Source organism: Drosophila tropicalis, unplaced genomic scaffold (genome assembly GCF_018151085.1).
Source record: "Drosophila tropicalis isolate 14030-0801.00 unplaced genomic scaffold, ASM1815108v1 contig_573, whole genome shotgun sequence".
Taxonomy (NCBI): domain Eukaryota; kingdom Metazoa; phylum Arthropoda; class Insecta; order Diptera; family Drosophilidae; genus Drosophila; species Drosophila tropicalis.
Genome location: NW_027173049.1, coordinates 2,546,264 through 2,569,181, shown reverse-complemented (window position 1 = coordinate 2,569,181; position 22,918 = coordinate 2,546,264). Strand labels below are relative to the sequence as shown.

Genomic DNA, 22,918 nt, shown 5'->3' with positions numbered 1-22,918 from the left:
GCGAAAAGCCTTAGCCACATCAACATCATCATCATTATGGGTAACATTAAACTTTTGACCGCATTTGGGTTACAGTTTGCTTATCAATTCAATTCAATTCAATTCAAGTCAATTCACATATTCGAATGGAGGTGGTGGCGAAGAGGGCGTCGGAAATTGCAGTTTCGCCGTGTCTGCCAAAGATATGCGCTCATTGGCCATGGACTCCATTCGCCTCTCCCTTTTAATCTTCCTGTGTCTGATGATCCACCCTCTGAAAATGGCATAAAGCCAACGGCTTAAGTTCAGCATGTCCAGCAACAGATTGTAGACAATAACGTGGCCTATTTGGACTAAGCCCATCACACTGACGCCCACAAAGAAGGCCAAAGCTCCGCCGAAAGAAACTGCAACAGAACTGAATCGAATTAATCGATGTTTCATGTTGAAAGTATTGTGGCATCCACTTACCCACCAGATCCTCAAAGCTGAAGACAACGTCGTGGCGAAAACGAACCTTGGGAGGAATCAGGTCCCAACGAAAACTGGACGTTGCCATTTCACTTCCCTCTTCGTTGTTTTTTATCCCCCACGAGCTCTTCTTTACCGTCTGCATAGTGTATTCAATCTCGGTGCACGTCGACGGACACTTGCATATGTGAAGAGCCCAAATGGGCCACTTAAAGTCCAAGAGACATTCAAACCCAGCCGGATTACAGCTAGGCCCGGGCACAAACGGATAGAAGAAGGGCACACAATTACACATCTCGAGGGCCATTACAGCCCGACACCGGGCTAGGCACAAAGATTTGCTATAAATCTAGACAGATGAAATTAAAATTCGAAACGAATATGTGTACATCTTTATCGCTCTGAACTGGGGAACTGGGGTGCGATCACAATCATTTTTTGTGTTTTTGACTCGACAAATTTGTATATTTGTTGAACCGGATCGTCGAGCGGATTTATGTAGTCCATCGGAAATGCCCAGTGGTGTGGGTTAGGGGTTAGATTAAGGAATATAAATTGATGGAAATAAGTTACGAATGCGGCGTTTTTTACGTGGCGGATCTACGGGGGGTGAAAATGAGGTATGTACAAGCTATGTTCAAATCGATGGTTAATTTTTAAGCTTGTCTTCTAATTTTTTTAATAGTTTAATTTGAAAAAGGATAAATGTCTCAAGCTTTTATACTACCTTCGAAAGATTCAGCATAAAGAAAGAGGGTGTTTTCTTACTGACCGGATTGTAATCGCTTAAGGCGAAATGTCAAGCTTCTTTTCAAATTTACCAACGTACAATGATTTATTTCGTTGAAGACATCCTTTGAAATGACGAATTCTGTACCTCTGCTTAATGCGGATGAAATCAGTAGATTTATCCAAATAGGTTAACAGACTTTGAATTGAAAAAGTGGAGTTCGTTGAATGTTTTGAGTACTGTTACCCTCATTTGGCTACTATCCAAGAATGACCAACTAAACCTTTAATCCGTGAAGTACTTACTTTTAGATTTGATGTCTCCTCATTGTTGAAGACACACTTTCGCTGCTCCACACTTAGATCGCGCAGATTTTTCGATGCCCTAAGAGTAATGTGAATCATAGTAAACTCTATAAACTGGAAACGCTCTCTGTTGTCTGCTGTTGCTGGATGTGGGCTACTTACACAGTTTCGAGAACCTTGAACGAAGCGGTTATCTCATCCGATTTGTGTAGAGCCACAATGTTTGCTTCTGTTGCGGAAACTTCGTACGGCGAATGGACGTCCAACTAGAAGGGCAAACGTGATGAGGGTGAATATAATAGGAGGTAAACTGAATGCAACTCATTGTCGTTCAGCCTACCACGCCGGTGCTCTCATAGAGATCCATGCGAATGTAGCATTGCTGTTTTCCATATTGACATGAAAGCGGTTGGGGCATTTCCTCATAGACCACTGACCTACATACATCGAGGATAACAACACTCCTTACTGGTTGGGTCCTCAAAACACAGATAACACTTACAAAACACACTTACTTTCCACTCAGCACTGTTGACATGGGAGCATTGATCGCATAGCAGGAACCACGCTCGGTCATCACCATCTGAACATGGACCTCAAAATTGGTATCGAAGCTACTGATCACTTGTTCAAAGGGTCGATCCACGCGCTGGATCATTTCGTACAAGTCTATCTGATCGAATCGTTCGTCTTCGGCGAATTTGGTTAGCTCAGCATAGTTGCTAGCGGTGGCATTGACCACTGCATAAAGGAAATCCATAAAATAGAAGTAGTCCTCATCGATGATCGATACATTCCACACTTCCTGTATGTATTCATTGGCTTTGAATGAGTCGATATGATCGTAATAGCAAAGAGTCACCGCCGGCAAGGAGCCATTCCATCCGCGATAATCTCGATCCACAGATATAACCGTGGGCGAAGTCAGGTAGCGAGTGAACTGAAAACGACTAAGCATCAGGGCGGCGGAAATGCTACTGATAAGCACAATTAACCAAATGATTCTCTCCAGGACATGCAAATGTCGATTAACTGTCAAACTGATGGCCAACAAGCCAGTTTCGGCTCCCGCTTGAGCAGTTATGTCAGCTATACGGGATAGGTGGGCCTGGAGCAAACTCCGTGTAACTTTGCCCAAGTCCTCCAACCTGAGTCTAATCCACTTGGCGACACGTCTATTCCTGGCTGCCCAAATCGTCATCTCTTATATCAGAAGTAAACACAAATGAAATTTTTCCGAAACATTTGCGCCTTTTATTCAAACGTAGTTCCAATGAGATCTATTGACGGCAAAACCCATTAGTGATTTATTGCCCAGCTCGATTTGAATGAGGAATATAACAATAGCCATAAAAGCACTGATAAACTGGCAATGGAAAACAATGAAAAACAATACCAATTATACAGGACAATAGTTTTCAGTGTGTGTTAACCCACCCCACCCAACGCCAGAGTGTCCAAATCGATGATACCGCAAGCTCTTTGCCTTAGGCCGACCTGAATCTCTAGCAAAAATCTGTTAACTGATTGCTCCAGACGGGTTCCGCATACCTCCAATTGATTGAGAAGCATCGAAAGATGGCATTTCTACGATAATAAAGAATTGAAGGTAAAACAGGAATCACTCTCTACCGTTTAAATCCTTTAGCGCTAAATATTAGGTACTAGTTCTAAAAACTTTAAGAAACGAAAGCATTTCAACTAACTTGAGGACCTCTATAGGGGACCCATGAACCATTTATTCATACTTTGGGGAGTATCCTGACAATTTCAGATTCGAATTCAGTTTGATGAAACAAGCTCGTAAAATATCAATCGTAGTAGTTGAAAGATTATATAAATTGGATGGTCCTTTAATGAAAAAATGTACTGAAGATGACATTTCCATAAGAACTAATATATTGATCCATTTAATAAACTTGTTTGTAATTGGCCAAATATTAAAATCACGTAATCTCTGGACCGTAATTTCTCAGTCGGAAGCTTGTCGAACTTTACCTGCTTATAAAGTCGAACGGGGACATCGTATATGTTAGCGCGGCTCCGAAACAATACATGGAAACCTATCATTCTGACAATTTTGATCGAAATCTGATCACTTGGCCATATTTCTCCTTCGAAGTTTAAAAGCCGTTTACAACAATATTTAATTTTCAAGTATTGTTTTTCCTTCTAAAGAAGGTAAGGTCGATTTTTAATCGGATTCAAATTTAATCATATCCCACTCCTCACTAAAAAGACTTACAACATTTCTTACAATCTTCCGTCTCTTTCTTGTTTTTGTAATGGCAAAATTTAGTTGATCCCGAATGAAAAGTGTTTTACTTTTTTACTTTAGGAATTCCTGAGTGCGTTCATAGTTTCCTGCCTTTAATTTTGAAAAGAACGTACATCACGTACAGATTACCTGTTCCAATAATCTCTCGTTGGCAGCCAGTATAAACCAAATACGTTCCGCATGCATGAAGGACCATAAACATCGGTATATCAACAATAACCACTCGTCCCATTCTGGTTTTTCGAAAAATTTAAACAAACTGAAGATTTCTTCGCAAAGGCTAATCAAGGAATTTCCACAGTTAACGACTACGATGAGACCAAAACTCTCAATCAATTGCCCATGAAGGCGATTTAATCGGGAACTCGCGGAACGGATTTGCTCCAACAACAACAAGGAACCGCCTCCAGCATTGACCAGCAGGGAAAACGCCATTTCATACCTGGCATCAAGTTTGTTTATTCCCATCGGTGGTCTCTGGCTCAGAAGAAGTTCCTCAAGTCGTTGGCACAGTTGCTCCTCCAAGAGACACAAGAAGTACAGAGCTTGATCGAATTGCAATAGATTAAGACTTATTATAACGGCTGGCAAATTATGGACACTGTTACTAGACCAAGTCTTGACAAAGTCAAAGCCAAAATACGACATGTCAATCAGCAAGCACAGACTATGGAAAGCCAATGTCATCAGCAAGAGTTTCAATGAACGTCTGTGCAATCTAGCTTTAAACTGCTGAGCTGATTTCGATTGATCTGGGCCGATTATTACCCGAAAAAGTTTAGTTTGTCTGGCTATATACTTGCGACTTGGGCCAGAGCGGATGACATTATATATTATGAGTGCAACAATGATCATATTGGCTGGGTATTCCATCAGATACAACACTCTCTCAATGGTCAACATATCAGAATTGAAGCTGATGCACTTCCAAATGTTAAAACTCCACACGTAGCCCAATACAAGCAAGCACCAAATACCGTGGAGAGCTCTTCCACGTTTACTGGGAGCCACAGCAAGGCAAAGGCTTATGATCCACAATAGACCGACACGCAAGTTTCCCTGTGAATTGTTCATCTAGAGACTCTGAATGCTACTAATTGGTTCTTGTTGTGTTGAGAGTCATCAATGAATATCTGATTTTATTTGGATTGATGATTAATGATTATAATCTACGCCTAATTAAAATTGATTCGTTTGCTAATTGACTATCTAAACCAAAGCTTGGCGACAATCCTCCATAGTCATGTGGAAGGACTGGAAGTTGTCACGGAAAAGGGACCAGGTTGCCACCTGGTTTAAGAGGACTCAATTTAAAACATCCGTTTCAATACTTAAGAGAAAAATTAGAGATCTACATTCAAGGTAAGGAAACCCGTAAGTCTCTAGGCTGCTAAGCAGGGTTCTAGTTCTAGGAAAGCCAAAGAGTCAGGCTTACTTTCCTCTCAAAACTTGTGAATCCTTGCAAGTTTTTGGGCTATATTCTTCCTGTATCTTAAAAGTTAAAGTTTGTAGTCAAGGTAATGTTTGTAACACCTGTTCCCAGTGGTGAAGGGTTATCCTTTCTTCTTTCAGACTGGACAAACTTATAAAAACAATATTCATATCTTATGTGGTAAGATTCTGTGTCAGACGTATCGATTGAGTCATATTCTAAAACAACTAGTAGTAATTTTTACCCTTTCCTGGTCTTAAAAAATCGTTAATATTGTATGTACAAAAAAAAGAGGATATCGGCATTACCAACAAATCAGAATGCATTCGATATCGACATATGTATGTAGTTCTTTCCTTTCTACATATGAAATTCTTGTGGGATAAATTTAACTATTTAATGATTTTTTATTTAAAAATCTCACCTTGCATATTTAAGTTGGCATTTGTGCTTGATTTTAAGGGATATACACTTTTTTTAGAAATTTACTTTTATCTCTAACATTTCTTTATTCTTCTGCATTACTACAAACTACATATATTATAGCCATTCATTCACATTGATCTGGAAAGGGGTACAATCTAATAACAACTCAATTCATCGGGACTTGAACTGGTTGTTTGTGGTATCTCTTTTGGCTAGTACAGCTCCTTCATCAATTTACCCAAAATTTCAGCCTCGATTTTGCGCTCAAATTCAGCTTGGCTGGATGTTGGTTTTGTTTGCCTGGTTATGCCTCTCCGCCTTTTTGGAGTTTGTTAATGTAACCTTCTGTTTGTCGGATTTGGAACGTTTACTATATGGAGTAGAATCGTTAACCTATATTCTGCATATAGCCTACATAATGTTTTTGGCCTGGCAATGGCGTCAACGCATCCAAACGGTTTTTACTGCCATAGCCGAGTTTGACTTGGAAATGGGTTACGTTGAGAACTGTGAACGATCGAAGCACTTTGTGCAATTACAACTCTGGTTAGTTGGCATCCTAGGAGTCTCCGCCTTCGTAATTGACTTTGGGTATCACAAATGGAACCTTTGCAAATGGCTCTTGAGTATTAGCACTTATGTCCTACCAAACGTAATTAGCTCTGTTTCCTTCGTTCAGTATTATGTCCTTCTCCAAGGAATCGCCTGGCGCTTAAGGAAAATAAACCAGTTCCTTCAGCAAGAGTTCTTGAGCTGCGAGTCTAATTGTAAGCCACGACGACCAATAGTACAGAAACTGCGTGGGCAGCAGGCTCAATTAATTCGGTTCACAAAAGCAGTGAATCGAGTCTATGAAGTCTCCATACTCTTTGTCTATGTGGGCTCCTTCATCAATTTCAATTTGAACCTCTTTTTGGCCTACAAAACAATTGACAGACCAGAGACATCGGGTTGGTTCTGGTGGACCTACATGATATTATGGTTGGGCATGCACATGGGCAAGATGTTTAGTATACTCTTCTTTAATCATCTCGTCCAACTGGAGGTATGTGAAACAAATTAAAATTTCTCTCCCTCGATATATGGAAATACTTTCCAGCAATCGAACTGTTTGGCTCTAATGACCAAGGTGCGTCTGTCGGACGGCCATCATTTAATAGAGAGTTGCAAACACTTTGTTCTCCAACTGCAGACTCGAATTCGAGAAAACGTCGTTTGCGGTGTCATTCAATTGGATTTGCAATTTATTACTACAGTAAGTATTTATATAGAGATTATGGCATTATTTTGTCATTGCCTTTTAATTCTTTGCAGCTAACAATGGCTACAACAAATGTGTTTATATTTTTATTGCAATATGATATTACATTCGAGGCGTTATCAAAGCCCGCTAACGATACGAAAACTATTTAGACTTAAAAGGACGATCCAAAACTTACATATTTGAAATTAAATTAATTTTTACATCTGAAATGCAAACTCCAATTAGGAATTGATACATAAAGAAAAGTCAAGCAAAGGCAAAAAAATAAAAAATTTCTATGTTACCTTTATTTATAACCATCGTCGGATCTAGAAAATATATCCAATATAGTTTCATTTCAGGAGCTTTCTAACCGAAGGTGTCAAATTACTTATTGGGATAGGAATCTCTACGTTACAAGGAATCGGCTAATATTGCAATACCCCCTACAAGAGTCAAATAAATAAAGAGTGGTAAATGTTTACTATTACTACTCGGGCCCAAAACGCGCTTAAACTACATAATTTTGGTATCAAACGAAAGAGAAAAATTGCACGAGCACGACCTCAGGTGCGCCTTGGCGATTTATTTCGTAGTTTTTGAGTAATTAACAAAAGAAAATTAATATTTTTAGCGGGACTATAGCTAAAAGTAGCTTTTTCCGGCTAAAAAAAGCTGTTGAATTTTGAGATGGTGTTGCCAAATGCCGAATTTAGGATACTCGAATACGCGGGCTTTTTGAATCTTTTGTTCGCACTATTCTCAACAAACGAAAATATTGTTGAGTTTACAATATTTCTTGATTTTATAGAACAAATATAGTTTAGAATACAATATTCGGCTGCCAGAGCAGCCGAATATTCCTCGACTTTTGAGTTTAGATTAAAATATTTGGCTACCAGGTCAGTCAAACAGCGCGCCAAATAAAAAATAGCGATTGACAACACTGAAATCTAGCTTTACCCGATTTTTCCACTTTTCAACACTGAAATCTCGAGTAGTAATAGTAAACATTTACCTAAAGAGTAAGTTATTGACTAAGAATTTCCTATTTTTCCTTTAGCGAATCATGAAGATGTACTGAATTAAAATAATCTTTAAAAAATAGTTTACTTAGGAAAGATTTGGAACGCGCCGAAGTTTGTATACCCTTCCTATACGCGGCTATAGAGCCGTCAAAGAGAAAAAGGTAAATATCTATTTAGTTTCAGATTTTATTAAAATGTGACACTTTAAAGCACATAATCCAAATGCCGGTAATATTAAAGCCGTACTGGGAATGTATGTATATCGGCAGGAAAATATCTACATATATTGAAATCAATAAAAATATCAGATTAATTATCATATTAATATCATATTGCGTCCGATATCGGGCATGTTATACTTACGTATATCAGGAACTTCACGCATTCTTTCAGTCAGCGTCAGTCAGGCTGAATTGCCCGATTTTTAAAGTTTAGTTTTTTTCTAACGAAATATGAAACAGTGTTTTAAAAAATTACTTACCTTGGTATTTGATTTAATTCATCTTAACACGTCCTGCTTTTCTAAATGTCACAAAAGAATAAATCTGACGCCCGATTTAAACAGCACTGCGAAATTCTAACAAATAAATAAATGTTAATAAACATGAGTTTCAGCATACCTATTTATTCTGGTTATCTTAATTTAAATTTTACAGTGTTGATAAGCGTTATGTTGCCCGATATATCACAACAGATATCGATTGAATATTATATCGCCATCAAACATCAATATCGAATTGGAAATCGATACACAATATATTGTATCGATATTTTTAACATCCCTAACAACGACGCTTACACACACGTTGCTCTCAATTTCAGCGAAGAAATTTTTAGTTTTTTAACTAAAATGTGTGACGTAGCCACCGTTAAAAAGATTGCCAATTGCTTGGGAGTGTCTCCAGGTCAGGTGAAATTAAATGATGAGCAGGTAACTGTCAAGAACTAGCTGTCAAGTAAACATACATGCATACATAACTCCTTCTAATTTTGGCTCAATTCGTTTTGTCTTGGTCAAGGTCGTCACGCGTAGCAGCAAGAACAAATCTGTAAATGGCTTCGCTTCTATTCTGGAAACCCTGACTCTAGAATCCAAATCGGAGACGGCCCTAAACAGTAAATCTAGTCGAGAAGTTGAGGCGCAGGTCTACCAATGGATTGAATTTGCCGTGCTCTATGTGGCTCCCGGATCTAAGGATAAATATGTGGCCAAGCAATTACTAGCAGACTTCAACAGGCTTTTTATCAACAAATCATATCTGGTCGGTCACTTCATCACGTTGGCAGATTTGGCTGTCTATTATGCCATCTATAACTTAGTGGTCAGTATAAATCTCTGGACACATGACAAATTCTTTTAACCAAATCATTTTATGTAAAGAAATGTCTTACCCCCGTGGAAAAGGAGGCCTATTTGAATCTGTCGCGGTGGTTCGATCATTTACAGCAGCGGCCAGAAGTAAACCAGGGAGAACCCCTACTAAACTTCACCACCATTTATTTACATGGCTGGGCCACTGGCACCCACATCTAATCTACTCTGCTAAGAGATAAACTTAGATTTATTTATTTCATTATCTATTGCATTTCACAATATGTATGTAGCTTTTGTGTGTGATTTAACCATTTAATGCCAATGAGATTTAGTTTGTTTTCTTCGGAATATAGAATATCTCTTATCCATTGAATCACTTTTCATTTTCGAAGCTGTACTGTTGTATAACAGCGATTGGAGCTTCTCCAACATCAGTTTGCCGGAACTTCCCGTGGCGAATTTATTGAGTTGTTCATGTCGTTCGGCTCGGTGCATTTCCAAAGGCCATAGGTCTTACCTACTGTGGTCTGCCAAAGGCGCAGAGTGCCATCTTCAGAGCCACTGGCATAGAGTTCGCCATCAGGACTAAACTTAACCGAATGCACAGGACCAAAGTGACCTTTGAAGGATTCTGTTGAATATAGAAACGATATATTGTTATTCATTTGTGTCTTAACACATAAAAAGTGATGCATACCGATTTCATTGCCTGTAATATAATCGAATTTGTACATTTTAAAGTCCTCGCCGCCGCACACAAACACATGCTTGTCCGGATGTAAACTGGCGGACGCTACATTTGTCGGCACTTTCACCTCCTTTAGCTTTTTAAGCGTATCAATTTCCCAGAAACTAATGCTCGACCCGTGGGCTATGGTCAGCACATGATTGTCACGAGAGATCTCGAGGCTATTGGGATTGTTGGGAAATTGCAGGCGTTGCACTTCAATCCCTGTCATGCGGTCCCAAAGACGCACGGTCTTATCCTCCGCCGCCGATATAATGCATTTGTCGCCCCGACAGAACAAAGCCCGTTTAATAGCCCCGGTATGGCCACAATATATTTCCGGGTCAGCCTCTGGCTGCTCCAAATTGAAAACTCGCACCAGTTTCTCATTGCTACCGGTCACAATGTTCTCGGACTGCGTGTCGAAGGCCACACTCTTCACAATGTGTTTATGTTGAAAGCTGTGAATCTCTGCCCCGCTTACCGCATTCCAAACCTTGCCTGTGAAATCCGCTGCACCCGAAGCGGCCAATGTGGCATTCCGATTGAGGGTTGCATTCCAAACGGCACCCTTGTGACCCTCGAATGTACCCACCCAATCTCCGGTATCGCCATGTCGCAACATGGGACTACCATCTGGAATTTAGAAAGAGGAAGGCATATATAATTCTTTATTTTGCAGTCCCCGGTAGATGAGTTGCCTCAGTGGCCCAATCAATTAGGCAATTGAATTTTAACATTGCTAAGATATCAATTTTAACACTTGTCTGTATCTGATGTTTCAAAGGAATATACATATTTATAAAAATCCTACAAATAAATTGGGAAAAGGAAAGTATCCTTTTTGGTTAGTCTGACAACTACTCGCAAATTTATACGACATGCCCTTGAAATACGTGCGTGATTTTGTCAAACGGGCGGAAGCCACCTTGACTGAATGACTATAACCAATGCCAACGACCCGACACTCTCAATTCACAAAGTCGTCGTCGTCGTGTGCATGCAAACATTCAAGTTCACTCGATGCATAGATGAGCGGGCGGGGGACAACGAAGTCGCGAGACGGTTGGGTTAAATGCAATTTTGAGGCAGGTTGGCAGCAGGGACACCATCTAAACAGTTATCGTTTCTATGTTTTGAACAAATTATCTTATCAAAATGCTTACATTGTCCATCAAAATGTATTTAATATATTTTGAAATAATCAAAAAAGAGTACATTTAATCATCAATATTTATATTTGAAAACTGTTTTCTTTTTTTCCAATAATTCCGAAACAAATACAATTTAAAAAACAAGGGCTGGAAAAATTAACCTTTTCAAAATTTGAAGACATGGAACATTTACAATTTTTGAAACAATGACAGCTCGTATTTTGTCCTATTCCAGAATTATTTTCTTCTAACTACTAATAGTAGTCAAATTATTGTACATTGTTTTAAAAGTTCTCCTAACAGATTATCTATACCAGCTTACTTTCGAGCGATCTAACAAAGTTTTTTAATCTGGCCAGAAATATATATTCAATAAGCAATTATGTATGTATTTATGCAATCTCCCAATACTCTTCTTTGTAAGCTTTGGTAAGAGTATGACCCATTCGTGATATGTACATATGTTCACATAAGTTTTGTTTGCCTTTTCTGATGAATCGACACATCGGAGAAGTTGTGTATATAAATATAGAAGTTTCAAGGTACTTCCTGTACCCACTTAAGGCTGAGAAATGAGTTTCAGCTTTTCGTAAATTAAAAAGTTGTTCAACCAGAAGCAGGGGAAGCCGGACTTTAAGGAGGGGCGAACCGGGAAAGTGAATATGTAACAGGCGCATTAACAAACGATAAAATAAAAAAAAAAAACATTGGCTTTGCATTGAAAACTTAGTTGATTACTTTCCGCATTAATAGCAAGTTAATATTGAGAGATTTCTCTCGAAAAGCCATTGAGCAAAAGACGGACAGAATGTGATTGTGCGAGACGGACGAACGGAGGCTGGCGTCAGCGGACAGGTAGACAGACATATCAAGGTAAAGAATGCAATAATATTTATAACATGATAGTTCACTTTGTTGCTGTTGTTTGCCAAAAGGGTTTGCGAAACTGGTTTCGCTTTTATTAACAAATTGTTTTAATGTTTTTTGTTTTTCTTTTTGCATTTGGGTCAAGGTTTTAGTAGGCAGAGAGTGCGAGAGGCTGTCTAGAGATGCTGTGTGAGAAGATGCTACTCTGGTCTATACTCTAGAAGTATAAATAAAAACAAGGCCGCACATCTATGTATACGGCATAAAAATTATTTACCTTTGCAAGCCGATATCAGAAAATAACCGGAATCGCATATATCACTAAAATCCAGATGGACCACGGGTCGCGTATGCCCGCTGCAGGTCAAGGGTATTTGTCTCAGATTATTGGCAGCCATTTCCAACTTAACTTCGGTTGCTTTTATTAATAATACTTTTCTCTTACAATAAATTATCTAGCTTTGTACTGTATATGTTCTGTTGTTGTTTTAAGTAAATTTTTTTTGTTGTTATTTATTTTTTATTAAACGCAATTTACACAATTTTCATGTCCTTGACGAGTCTGCGTCTCCCTCTCACTCTGTATATTAGTGCTATCTTCCCCGGCACTCGCGCAATTTTTAACTGCTGGCAATGTAAGCTTAAGTATTAATTTAAACAAATTATTTACAAATTAGTTTTGTTTTTTTCGTTTTCACTTGCCAACAACAAATAAAATAAGGTGGAAGTTATTTACGCGAAGCAGACACGTTGTTGTTGTTATCGTTGAACGTTTCGATGAAGAAAACAGACAAACAGAGATGGAACATCCACCGATTAATATATATTATCAATGAACTATCGATTAAACGATTTCATCATACAAACTTAAAATGTTCACTGATACTTATCTCACTTAAACTGCGATGCAAAGCATATATGCTTGTATACATAGAAATGCTATTATTGTAGTTGCCATTGAAATAAAACAATATTTTACTGTGCCGTTACAATTTTAATTTATGTATTGATTTCAGTAACGTATATTTGAAATACAAATTTGGATTTCATATCTTAGCGATGGGAAAATTAGTGATGGGCAAGTTAATAAATCGTTAACGACAATCTAAATAAATTGAGTAGAATAAATTTTCAAAATTTTATTTGTGGGCCAAATAGTCGAAAAAAAATTAAGTCAAGTCAAGTTTTCAGTTTACCTAAGACTCAAAATGTATAGAGGTTTCATTTTTTTTTATTCAAAATATTTTTTTTTCCCGCCGAAATTTCGACTTCGATTTAGTGTGACCGATGCCGAACTACATTAGAAATCTTATGTTGTCAGTGTTTAACCGTTTTGTTGCTGCCCCCATCTCTCTGGGCAAAAACAAATTCTTATCATTTAACTATCATTAATCATAGTTCCGATTTTAGTATAATGATGTGATAAATACGTGAAAGGAACTGCACTGCCAATTCCAATAAAAATGAGCAACAGCCATAATCGACGCACAAACGTAGATGATGAAGACGGTGATAGAGCCAGAGTGGGAGGAGTGACTGGTGGTGGTGGCAGTCAGCAGGATTCATCAACAAAGGAAAAGCGTGGCTGGTTCCATTCCTTAACCAGGCGAAAAAAGTCCGAATCGGGCAACTCCTCACATAACAACAATAACGAAGGCTGCGTCCTTGATGCAAGTGGACCCAATGCTGGCGCAGATGCTGCATGCTCAATGGCCTTGGCCAGCTGCAGCAACAGCTCCTCCAATGGTGGCACCCTGCGCAAGCGTAAGGACAAAAAAACCATGTTCTCCCGTTTACGCAAAAAGATGGGCCAAAGACTCAGTTCCCTACGCAATTGGCACTCCATGGGCGAAGATTGCGAATGTGATGGAGGCACCACAGATGCCACTTATGAGTTTTTAACTCCACCCACATCCCGTATGGAGCCCACGCTGCCCTTCACCCATGATTATATGCGTTTCATAAGAAAGAAATGGCTGGAACGACTCGATCAGAACGGACCCAATGAGGTCATGTACAAAGCCTGCTCAGAAATGCTTAAGTAAGTGCGGCAAAATTTTATTAAAAACTTGTTTGCAATGACTCATCTTCCTCCTTTGTTCTGGTTGCAGTCAAGTTTGGTATTGGGGTGAAATATCCAGGCGAGATTCTCAGCGCCAGTTGAGCGACAAACCTACTGGATCCTTTCTAGTACGCGACTCAGAGACCAGTGGCTCCCAATTCACACTCAGCTTTCGCATTGTTAATGTCACTTTGCATTATCGCTTGGAATTTCGTGATGATTTCTGGCATTTTGAAGAATTGAAATATGAATCGATTGTGAAAATGATTGACGACATCTTACATCGATGCACAAATGATAATTTTGTTTGCTTTGTCAAGGTACCCAATGAGATACAGCCGCCGTTCCCAGTGATCCTTAAATATCCCCTTAGTCGATATTTAAACATGCCCAAGCTGCAGGACTTGTGTCGCCGAGTCCTGCAGCGGCAAATGCCAATGGATGAATTGGCTCAACTACCCGTACCCGCAAAAATGTTGGAGTACTTGTCCGTGGAAAGAGAATTAGTATTTCAGAGCTAAGCAGAGGGAACAGTCAGAAGTCTCTGCTTTCGCTGCTGGTATAAGCTTTAACATGGAATGTAAACGCATCGCAGAAACCAAAGAGGTTGAAAAGAAGGATAAGAAACATTTCTACACGCACACACAGACGCACTCACTCTACATACATACATTTCATGTGTATGCTTTTACTCTTTAAGTATTAAAAAAAGTATCAAATATACAAATACATATGTATATGTATATTTACGTACATATGTTATTGGCCAAAAATGTTCGGTTGATTCGTGTTTTCCATATGGATCTTGGTCGAGTCTGTGTAACCAAGCATCTCTCCTTAAATCAAAACTAACAGTAGTCTTAAGACAAATTTGTATATTTACGTTATACTCGTGTATTCGCATTTGATTCTGATTCCTACAACAAAAACTCTGCTACATCTAGAAATTACATAAATGTATCGCATAATAATTATAATAATAGCATAAGCAGCTTTATATAAAACAAAATAGGAACTGAATCTGTTCTAAGCAAAATTTTACTCTATTGTTGCAAAAATGTGTATGAATGTTATTTATTTAACATTAATTTATGTATGATGATTTCAACAAATAAATTATTAATTAACTGGACTTATCAATTAAAAAATTAAATAATTCAAATGAAAGATATATCTTTAAGAAATATTATGTTTGCCAAACTTTAAAGATTATTTTTGCTAGGAATTTGCGCTGATATAGAAGGACATACCTAAATACATATATATATGTACTCCTGTGTCTTGCTGAACAAAACTACATATACTTGCTCCTTTTTATTGATCTTAATCTTATTCTGAATTTTTTAAACGTTTTTTTTCAACATAAAGCAGCAAAAAAGTCAAAAAATATATACTCTTGACAATTCATTTAAAGGGATATAGATAACTACTCGTACAAAACAGATTTACATTTATAGTTAGCTAAGTTTTAATATAAGTTTTATAGATTAATGTCTATAACTGAATATATTATTTATTTAGATATATTAACAACAAATAATTTTTGCCATTTATTTTTTTTTTTTATTTTCATAAATTGTAATTTATGTTTCTTTACTACTAGATAAATTAATTAACTCCAAATCGAACATTTCATCCTCGGTATAATCGGTGAACTCTTCTTGTTTGGTCTCATCTCCACCCATTGTCTCAAACTGTAAACCCGGCTGAGTTTCCACAGTTTCATCAGTGTGGCTATCGTATATGCGATAGGCCTTAAATTCACCCACTTTCTGTCCATCAACGTAGTTAAAACTAAAGAAGCAAGTCCTGCACAAGTAGGATGGGTCATGTAGTTGTCGGCGCGACTGTTCCACGATGAAATGGTAGCCGTGCCGTCCACACATATAGCATGTGCGTCGGTTATAAGTGTTAAAAGAACGCAAATATGGATATTGACTGCGATCGCAAGATGTTCGTAAGACTTCCACTTGGCTAATAACAAATAAGTGCTCACAATTACCATGATGCAGATATTGTAAAGGCGACCCTAAGCTAACAGTTAAATCTATGAAACGAGTGTTCTCCATTCGCTCTACCGTGAAGTCTTCGTGTTGTATGCCATGAGCAGTAGCTGCCCATTTGCGGACCGTTGACGAGTAATCACAATTTTCGGGATTTCGCATATCATTGTAAAATGTGCGATTTATAAAAAAATAACCCGGATTTGTATCGAGAGCAGGAAGTGGACCATCTGGGTCTTCGCTGATGTCGACGAACCTCCGTCCATTGCAAATGCAGGAGATTTTGTCGCGCAATTCGGTGAGATAGTTGCTTCCCAAGCAAATGAATTCCTCGGAAAACACAGGAGTCTCTAGTTTAAAGCCACGATGATGTGCACGAGGTGGCCGATAGCAACGTACAGCTAATTCCAAATCGTAATCTTTGGGTGGAAGCACTTCGGTAAAAGATCCTAGTGGTGGAGCCACCAATCGGTGGCTGAATTGACTGCGACTAAAGGCATTGGCACGAGATTTAGCCTTGTGGTCTTGGATGGCTGTGTAGGTCTTCGGCACTGGCAGATCTGGATTGGGTTGTAGGGTATTTGCACGATGAATTTCAGAGCCCGGCTGGAACGCATTGATAGGGTTATCATCTGGAAGTGCTATTAGATCTAAAGAACAAGTATCCTTCACTCCTGCCGATATATACTCTGGTTTGTCAACAACCGGATCGATTTTTAACTTTTGACGGTAGTTTTGTAAAAATTCTTGTAGATTTATTGGTGGTTGTGGCGGCTCTATCGGATTTTCCATTCTTACTAGTCCTCGCCAAAGCTATCAATAGCCTCTTTGTATGTGATGTTTAATTTGGTCGACAACTTTGTCTCCTCCTGCTCTTGTTCTACCTCGGCGAGAGGCTCCTCTTTTGGCAAATTTTCAATGTAAACTCGATCGAAATTAATCACTTTATCACATTTATTGACGTATTTATAGTGCTGACGGCAAACCGACTCGTACAGCGGATCTCCGGCTATGGCATTACTGTCCTTTTGAAAAAATAAGTTGGTGCCCATAGCAAAGTCGTAGCTTCCTCGAAAAATATGACCATTGATCTCTGCCACGGGACAGTCGCTCTCGATGCCTATAATTTTAACTGCAGCATCTTCGTGTTTTAACTGATGCGGTGGAAAGTGGTTCTTAAAATCAGCGTAAACCAGATATTCAGTTTCCTCGTAATCTTCATCATCATCAGTGGAGTCGCTCATCAACCCCTTACCTGGTTGCTGATGCTCTTCCACATTTAAGTCTGTTTTCTTTGCCGGTTTTGTTGTTTCAGACAACTTTTGAGTTGTTGGCTTTTCTGTTTTTCTGTTCATTCGTTCTAATATGAGATCGGTTCTAAAATAATAGTCCGAGTGTGACCAAATATTCTGCCAATTTATTTTCGAAATTTTTAAATATACTCGAATAAGTTTTACCATAAAAGAACACTGATAAAAAGCAATTCTTCCGCCCTGCTGATGACAGTTTTTGGACTGCTTGTTATTGATGGACCTGTTGTTGATTTAAAAATTATTTTAAAGATATTCGTAGTTGGTAAATACTCACCTATTTCCTTTAATTCTTCTGGTCATGCAGAGTTCAAATATTGTGCATTAACATAAAAAGAAATCATAAGTTATTTGATTTGAATAAAATGAAAATACTTTATTTCCGATACCACGTATTTTAAAAGTATCGATAACATATCGATTGCACGCCCTCTTTTAGTGCCATTACTAACGAAGAGAATTCGTTTTCGGTGGTAAAAAAAAAAGTATGTACGTGCGCGTGTCATATTATCTGTAAATATTAGCTATTAAAATTGAAACGAAGTGCTAGTAAAAAGTGGACATTATTGAAGTTTTGATAACTATCAACTACATCTAAATAAGGAAATCACAATCAAAGAAAAGGTATATTAATTGCAAAATCGTGTGACCTCTGACTGCGTGGCTGGTCACTGTGACTAGCAACTGAGGTGTTACACGGTTACTTACCTATAGTTAAACAAAAAAGCAAAATAAGCCATTACACAGTCATTAAAGGCTTTCCAGATGCACTAGTCTATGACTAAATACAAATATATTTGTATTTACTTATGTCACGGCGGCTACCAACTAGTCACTTGTGTACATATTGAGTTGCTTATTCCTGGAGCAGCCATTTTCTTTTGAGCGAGTGTAAAACTCACATCTCTAGGCAGAAACGTCACCGAGTTTATAGTTGTATTTTTCCCAAAAATAAAATTGGTATCTGGGCAACAAAAGACTAAAGCATATTTTGCCTGTGTTGCGACTTATTGATTTTTAATCAACATTTAGTTGCTACCATTATCTAAGCATCATCTAACCAACGTATGCATCGCGTTGCTCTATCTGCTTCTAGTTTAGAGTTAACCAAACAACAACAATAAAAGGCACAATCACACACACACAATGGCCGATGAAGATATCACTTTGAATGAGGATCAGCTGTTGGAGTCGCTGGAGGAGACAAACGGCGAGCAGGAGACTGAAATTACCAATGAAGTTGAGGTAAGATACTTCCGTATGTATAAGCCAAAACGAGTTGCGTTTCCATGTTTTTTTTTTTTTTTTTTATTGCAATGGCAACATCGTTTCTTGTTCCCACCCCCCGGCCTTCCCGCAAGCACCGAGAAACTCCACTCGCCTTGTGCTTTCGGTCAAATTGTGGCGGCTAGATTTTTGAGCTTCGGGACCTGCGCCCCCGCGGCCTCTGGTTGTTTTGCGTTTTGGCCACTGTGCTGCCGCCTGGCTTTTTAGGGCGCGCAGAGCTGCCACATGGGTTTTTTGCGGTATTGCAGGCGTGCTGCCACATAGTTTTTCAAAGCATTTTAGCGTCGTTTCCTTTGTCTGCCAAGGTTTTTTCTTCTGGGCGTTTGCGAAAAACTTTTTTAATAAGCTTACTTATATTGGAAAATCTCTTATTAAAAAGGAGGAGGGCAGCATGCAAATCGATCCCGAACTGGAGGCCATAAAGGCACGCGTTAAAGAAATGGAGGAGGAGGCAGAGAAAATCAAACAAATGCAATCAGAGGTGGACAAACAAATGGCCGGCGGCTCCACGACAGGCCTTGCCACAGTGCCGCTTTCACTTGAGGAGAAACAGGAAATTGACACCCGATCGGTTTACGTTGGCAATGTAGACTATGGAGCGTCAGCCGAGGAGCTGGAAGCACATTTTCATGGCTGTGGCACAATTAATCGCGTCACCATACTGTGCAACAAGGCTGATGGGCATCCCAAAGGATTCGCCTACATTGAATTCGGCTCAAAGGAGTACGTTGAGACAGCTTTGGCCATGAACGAGACGCTGTTCAGAGGTCGACAAATCAAGGTAAAAAGATATGATAGATGCACATATAACTAAATAAAAGCTCATCATGTATTTTTGTTGTAATTTTCTTTTCTTGCCGTTTAGGTCATGTCCAAACGCACAAACCGCCCAGGACTCTCCACCACAAATCGATTTGCTCGTGGCAGTTTCCGAGGACGAGGTGCCCGTGTGTCTCGCGCCTGTTGTCACTCCACCTTCCGGGGTGCACGACGTGCAATGTAAGTGGGAGACAATCCTCGCTTTCTTCTCTGGTATGCGCTAATTCTGGTCTGTCTTTCGTTTCAGAAGAGGTTACCGTGGCCGTGCCAATTACTATGCGCCCTATTGATTATTGTTTTTTTAAAACCCATTTTTAGTAAGGTAAGTTTACTTATACAGACTGATATTCCTAACGGCTGGGATTCTATACATATATGTATATAATATACTTTATATCATGTATGAAGGGAGTCATATATTCAATATTTTTCTCTCCCATCTGATTTTTGTTAGCTCAACACATTTCTTTAATCCAATCAATATTTGATTTCAGATTTTTTTACAAATATTATTTCAAAAAACATTATTTTATTGCCAAAACTTCTTTATAATACAAAATAAAAAAAAAAAAAAAAAAGAAGAAGAAAAGAAAATAGATGAAAAAATGCCAGGAAAAAAAATAAAAATACATACATGAAATGCAACAACGAAACAAGAGCAAAAAAATAATAAACAAAAAAACAGAAAAATACATCAAAAAAAGAAAAAATAATCAACATGGAAAAAATATAAAGAAATTACCCTTTGAACTTGGCTATAATGTTTTTTGAAGCACCCAAAAACACCAAACACCCCTCTTTTCACACTTTTTAAGTTTTCTCTAACAAAAAAAAATTATTACATATACGTATGTATAAATCTGTATCGAAAAAAAAAATAAAAAAAAAAAATGGGAACGGAGAAAGAAAAGAATAAAAAAAAGAACAGAGAAGAGACTTTCAAGAAGATGGCAAAGAAAAAGAATAAAAGCGATGGATGAAAAAATGAAAATAAAAAAAAAAAAACAAATGATCAAAATTTGTGAAAAAAAGAAGAAAAAGATAAACAAGTAGACAAAAGAGCATTATGATATCTTAAAAAAAGTAAAGCTAAATTATATATACGAAAAAATATATGCAGAAAAAGAAAATTCAATTTTACCGAAAAACTAAAAAAAAAAAAAAAAAAATCAAACAAAACAAACAGCAAAAAAAGTGAAAGAAAGTAAAAAGAAGACCGAAATATATGAAAAACACATTTGAAACAAGTTCACTCTTTGCCTTTCCTTTGCGGGCGGGAAATGGGAATCGAATCTAAATATCGGAGTCGGAAGCGCAGAATCCATGAATTAAGAAGGTCCTCCACATCAAATCCAATACATCAGAGATGACAGGCATAGCAAGACGGATTATACTACCGATTTCATTACATAAGTCATGTCTATATATATATATAACTATATATGTTAGTACGGATAAAGATTGAAAAACGACAAAAAAAATAAAGTCGAATAAGAAAAAGAAGCATTTGTTTCAAGCTCACTATTATACGATTTTTTATTTAAATTCAAAGGATTCTTTGCATGTGTTCGAATGGCTTGTTGCTTTCCTTCCTTCTTCCTTTACTGATTCTTCCTCCTTTCAGTTGGGCATCGTTTAGTTCTTCTTTTGGACGGCAGCTTGGACCAGGGGCAAGTTCTTGCTAAGGAAACACTTGAAGCCACGGAAAGCCCAGACATTGGCTGGCGACTTCTGTTCATTTTTATCGGCGCACTTCTCGATATCGACCTTTAAAGCGGCCTTGTCCTCCTTGCCTTGTCCCAGCTGGGCAACCAAATTATCCACCTTGAACCCTTTTGTGTCCTCGAATAGGTCGAATTTGTTAAAGATGCATTTGATGTAGTTGCGTGTGATATCATCTTCGGGATACTCGAAGACCTTGTATTTGGCCACCAGTGCCTCAGTCACTTTGTTAGCTTCTCCGCATTCCTTGCGCGTCTTCTGCAGATCCTCGGCCGTGCGTAGTTTGTAATCGGCAGCAGAGGCCTACAAAGAAAATAGGGATATAAACGGACTTGATCCAAAGGATGGATTCTGACATGAGCTTACCAGACCAATCAGGGCACACAACAAAATAGCAACACTGTTCTTCATTTTTTCAGGATTTCTTGTTTTCGTTTTCGAATAAAACTTAAGACTGGTCGTTAGACTTGAATTGGACTTGCCTTCCCAGAGAGAACTGTTGATTGTCAGCCGTCGGTTTGCCGCTTTTATACCTTTCTGATGCGTGGGCCACTCAAATTCAGTCAAATTTGAGTGGCGCTCAATTGAGTTCGACTCGAACCCCGCACCCCCAATCTTGCTCACCACATAGACCCCTGGTTCTCTAGATTTAATTTAAATTACATTTTGTGGAAGGAGGGGAGCCAAGTATATTTCGCTGGTTTATACTAGATATATGTAATTACCGGACTAATTTATATGTAGTCCTTTTAAAGAAGTGTTTAAAGTGAATTAGTATATCATTCAATTTTGTTACAAGAATCAGCTGATTTATTTAAAACTTGACCCCATCATCTCATAATAATCATTTCATCATAATCAGCTAAATCTGTTGGACTGGACAATCAACAAAAGGCTGTCCAAATGGAAAACTACTGAACATAAATATGTTGTTTGAGCATGGGCGTAGTTTTTCAATTGAGAGTAGAAAATGCATTGCCGGACACATTTGAAAATAATCAAAGTTGCTTAGACTTTTGCTCCATTTGAGGGAACAGCTCGGATTCCCTTCTGAAAATTATGTGCACAGTAAGCCACTGGCTTTTAGTAGCATCTACACGTCTGTTTGTGGTCATTTAAATAAGTCCCTCATCGTCGTTGTTTGCTGCTGTTTAAGGGGTCTCTTTTGTATGCCAATACAATGGTGCTTCTGATTCTGGATCTGGGTATGCAATGCTCTGCTTTAAATGAGCATTAAATGAATTTGCAAAAATTACGCTGACAAATACAGTTTATTCTCATCATCGTCATCATAAGTAATCTCATGCATATGTCAACCATTTGATCATAATTAGACGAACAGTCAGCAATCATTGAAATTTTCCATTGCATTTCGAGCTTAGTTGTCGTTCTATACTCTCGTTCTATATATCCTTCGTTTGAACTAGCTGCTGATACAAATCAGATTCAGATATATGGTAAATCATTTAGATTGTACGAAAACCAATTGATTTAAGCTGAGTCTTTTTTGCCTGTGACTTGTTACGAACTTGGAGAGATCTCCAAGTTCCAAGTGCAGATGCAGATGCACGAAAATATGTGATTCCAGGTGTAAGTTTCTTTTCGATTATTAAGACGAATTAAATAAAGTAAACGTTAAAGTTAGTGTCAGTCGAAGAGGGTATCTTGTTTCCGAAATAGTCTTATATCCCTGATAAATACTGCGATTCAAGGGTAAACTGACTTCCGTTTGTTGAATCTTGTACCAAGCAACACCAGGG

At 38.3% G+C, this 22,918-nt stretch overlaps 10 protein-coding genes across 11 annotated transcripts; 4 read left to right on the top strand and 6 right to left on the bottom strand.

Annotated features, from left to right (window-relative positions):
- Positions 1–108: 108 nt before the first annotated feature.
- On the bottom strand, positions 109–2,686 carry ppk3 (pickpocket 3). Its single transcript, XM_068288069.1, has 6 exons — positions 2,001–2,686; positions 1,826–1,922; positions 1,648–1,751; positions 1,486–1,564; positions 451–799; positions 109–386 (listed from the first exon to the last, which is right to left on the bottom strand). The coding sequence occupies exons 1-6, from the start codon at positions 2,684–2,686 to the stop codon at positions 109–111; spliced, it is 1,593 nt and encodes a 530-aa protein (XP_068144170.1).
- A 57-nt stretch (positions 2,687–2,743) lies between these two features.
- Positions 2,744–4,837, bottom strand: Gr59e (Gustatory receptor 59e). Its single transcript, XM_068288068.1, has 3 exons — positions 3,893–4,837; positions 2,923–3,072; positions 2,744–2,851 (listed from the first exon to the last, which is right to left on the bottom strand). The coding sequence occupies exons 1-3, from the start codon at positions 4,835–4,837 to the stop codon at positions 2,744–2,746; spliced, it is 1,203 nt and encodes a 400-aa protein (XP_068144169.1).
- Positions 4,838–6,039: 1,202 nt separating this feature from the next.
- Positions 6,040–7,034, top strand: Gr59f (Gustatory receptor 59f). The gene is made up of 3 exons (XM_068288067.1): positions 6,040–6,666; positions 6,721–6,876; positions 6,936–7,034. The coding sequence occupies exons 1-3, from the start codon at positions 6,040–6,042 to the stop codon at positions 7,032–7,034; spliced, it is 882 nt and encodes a 293-aa protein (XP_068144168.1).
- Positions 7,035–8,668: 1,634 nt separating this feature from the next.
- AIMP3 (aaRS-interacting multifunctional protein 3) lies at positions 8,669–9,580 on the top strand. The gene is made up of 3 exons (XM_068288014.1): positions 8,669–8,823; positions 8,912–9,214; positions 9,274–9,580. The coding sequence occupies exons 1-3, from the start codon at positions 8,743–8,745 to the stop codon at positions 9,424–9,426; spliced, it is 537 nt and encodes a 178-aa protein (XP_068144115.1). The 5' UTR covers positions 8,669–8,742; the 3' UTR covers positions 9,427–9,580.
- On the bottom strand, positions 9,437–12,744 carry wmd (serine-threonine kinase receptor-associated protein wmd). The gene is made up of 3 exons (XM_068288013.1): positions 12,233–12,744; positions 9,905–10,570; positions 9,437–9,838 (listed from the first exon to the last, which is right to left on the bottom strand). The coding sequence occupies exons 1-3, from the start codon at positions 12,351–12,353 to the stop codon at positions 9,639–9,641; spliced, it is 987 nt and encodes a 328-aa protein (XP_068144114.1). The 5' UTR covers positions 12,354–12,744; the 3' UTR covers positions 9,437–9,638.
- Positions 12,745–13,267: 523 nt separating this feature from the next.
- Socs44A (Suppressor of Cytokine Signaling at 44A) lies at positions 13,268–15,149 on the top strand. The gene is made up of 2 exons (XM_068287548.1): positions 13,268–13,996; positions 14,067–15,149. Exons 1-2 carry the CDS (start codon positions 13,419–13,421, stop codon positions 14,536–14,538), a joined length of 1,050 nt encoding a protein of 349 aa, XP_068143649.1. The 5' UTR covers positions 13,268–13,418; the 3' UTR covers positions 14,539–15,149.
- Positions 14,878–16,812, bottom strand: Pbp49 (proximal sequence element A Pbp49). The gene has a single exon (XM_068287546.1). The coding sequence runs from the start codon at positions 16,810–16,812 to the stop codon at positions 15,601–15,603; it is 1,212 nt and encodes a 403-aa protein (XP_068143647.1). The 3' UTR covers positions 14,878–15,600.
- Positions 16,813–16,817: 5 nt separating this feature from the next.
- On the bottom strand, positions 16,818–17,677 carry LOC137575143 (uncharacterized). The gene is made up of 2 exons (XM_068287549.1): positions 17,608–17,677; positions 16,818–17,553 (listed from the first exon to the last, which is right to left on the bottom strand). Exons 1-2 carry the CDS (start codon positions 17,631–17,633, stop codon positions 16,818–16,820), a joined length of 762 nt encoding a protein of 253 aa, XP_068143650.1. The 5' UTR covers positions 17,634–17,677.
- Positions 17,678–17,789: 112 nt separating this feature from the next.
- Pabp2 (poly(A) binding protein nuclear 1) lies at positions 17,790–20,957 on the top strand. 2 transcript variants are annotated; one of them, XM_068287550.1, is made up of 6 exons: positions 17,790–17,954; positions 18,427–18,575; positions 18,997–19,398; positions 19,483–19,616; positions 19,684–19,758; positions 19,931–20,957. In XM_068287550.1, the coding sequence occupies exons 2-5, from the start codon at positions 18,477–18,479 to the stop codon at positions 19,724–19,726; spliced, it is 678 nt and encodes a 225-aa protein (XP_068143651.1). In that variant the 5' UTR covers positions 17,790–17,954; positions 18,427–18,476; the 3' UTR covers positions 19,727–19,758; positions 19,931–20,957. The 2 variants fall into 2 exon arrangements, with proteins under 2 accessions (XP_068143651.1, XP_068143652.1); XM_068287551.1 differs by having other exon boundaries at positions 17,792–17,954; positions 19,687–19,758.
- Obp44a (Odorant-binding protein 44a) lies at positions 20,943–21,661 on the bottom strand. Its single transcript, XM_068287552.1, has 2 exons — positions 21,525–21,661; positions 20,943–21,461 (listed from the first exon to the last, which is right to left on the bottom strand). Exons 1-2 carry the CDS (start codon positions 21,567–21,569, stop codon positions 21,072–21,074), a joined length of 435 nt encoding a protein of 144 aa, XP_068143653.1. The 5' UTR covers positions 21,570–21,661; the 3' UTR covers positions 20,943–21,071.
- Positions 21,662–22,918: the final 1,257 nt, after the last annotated feature.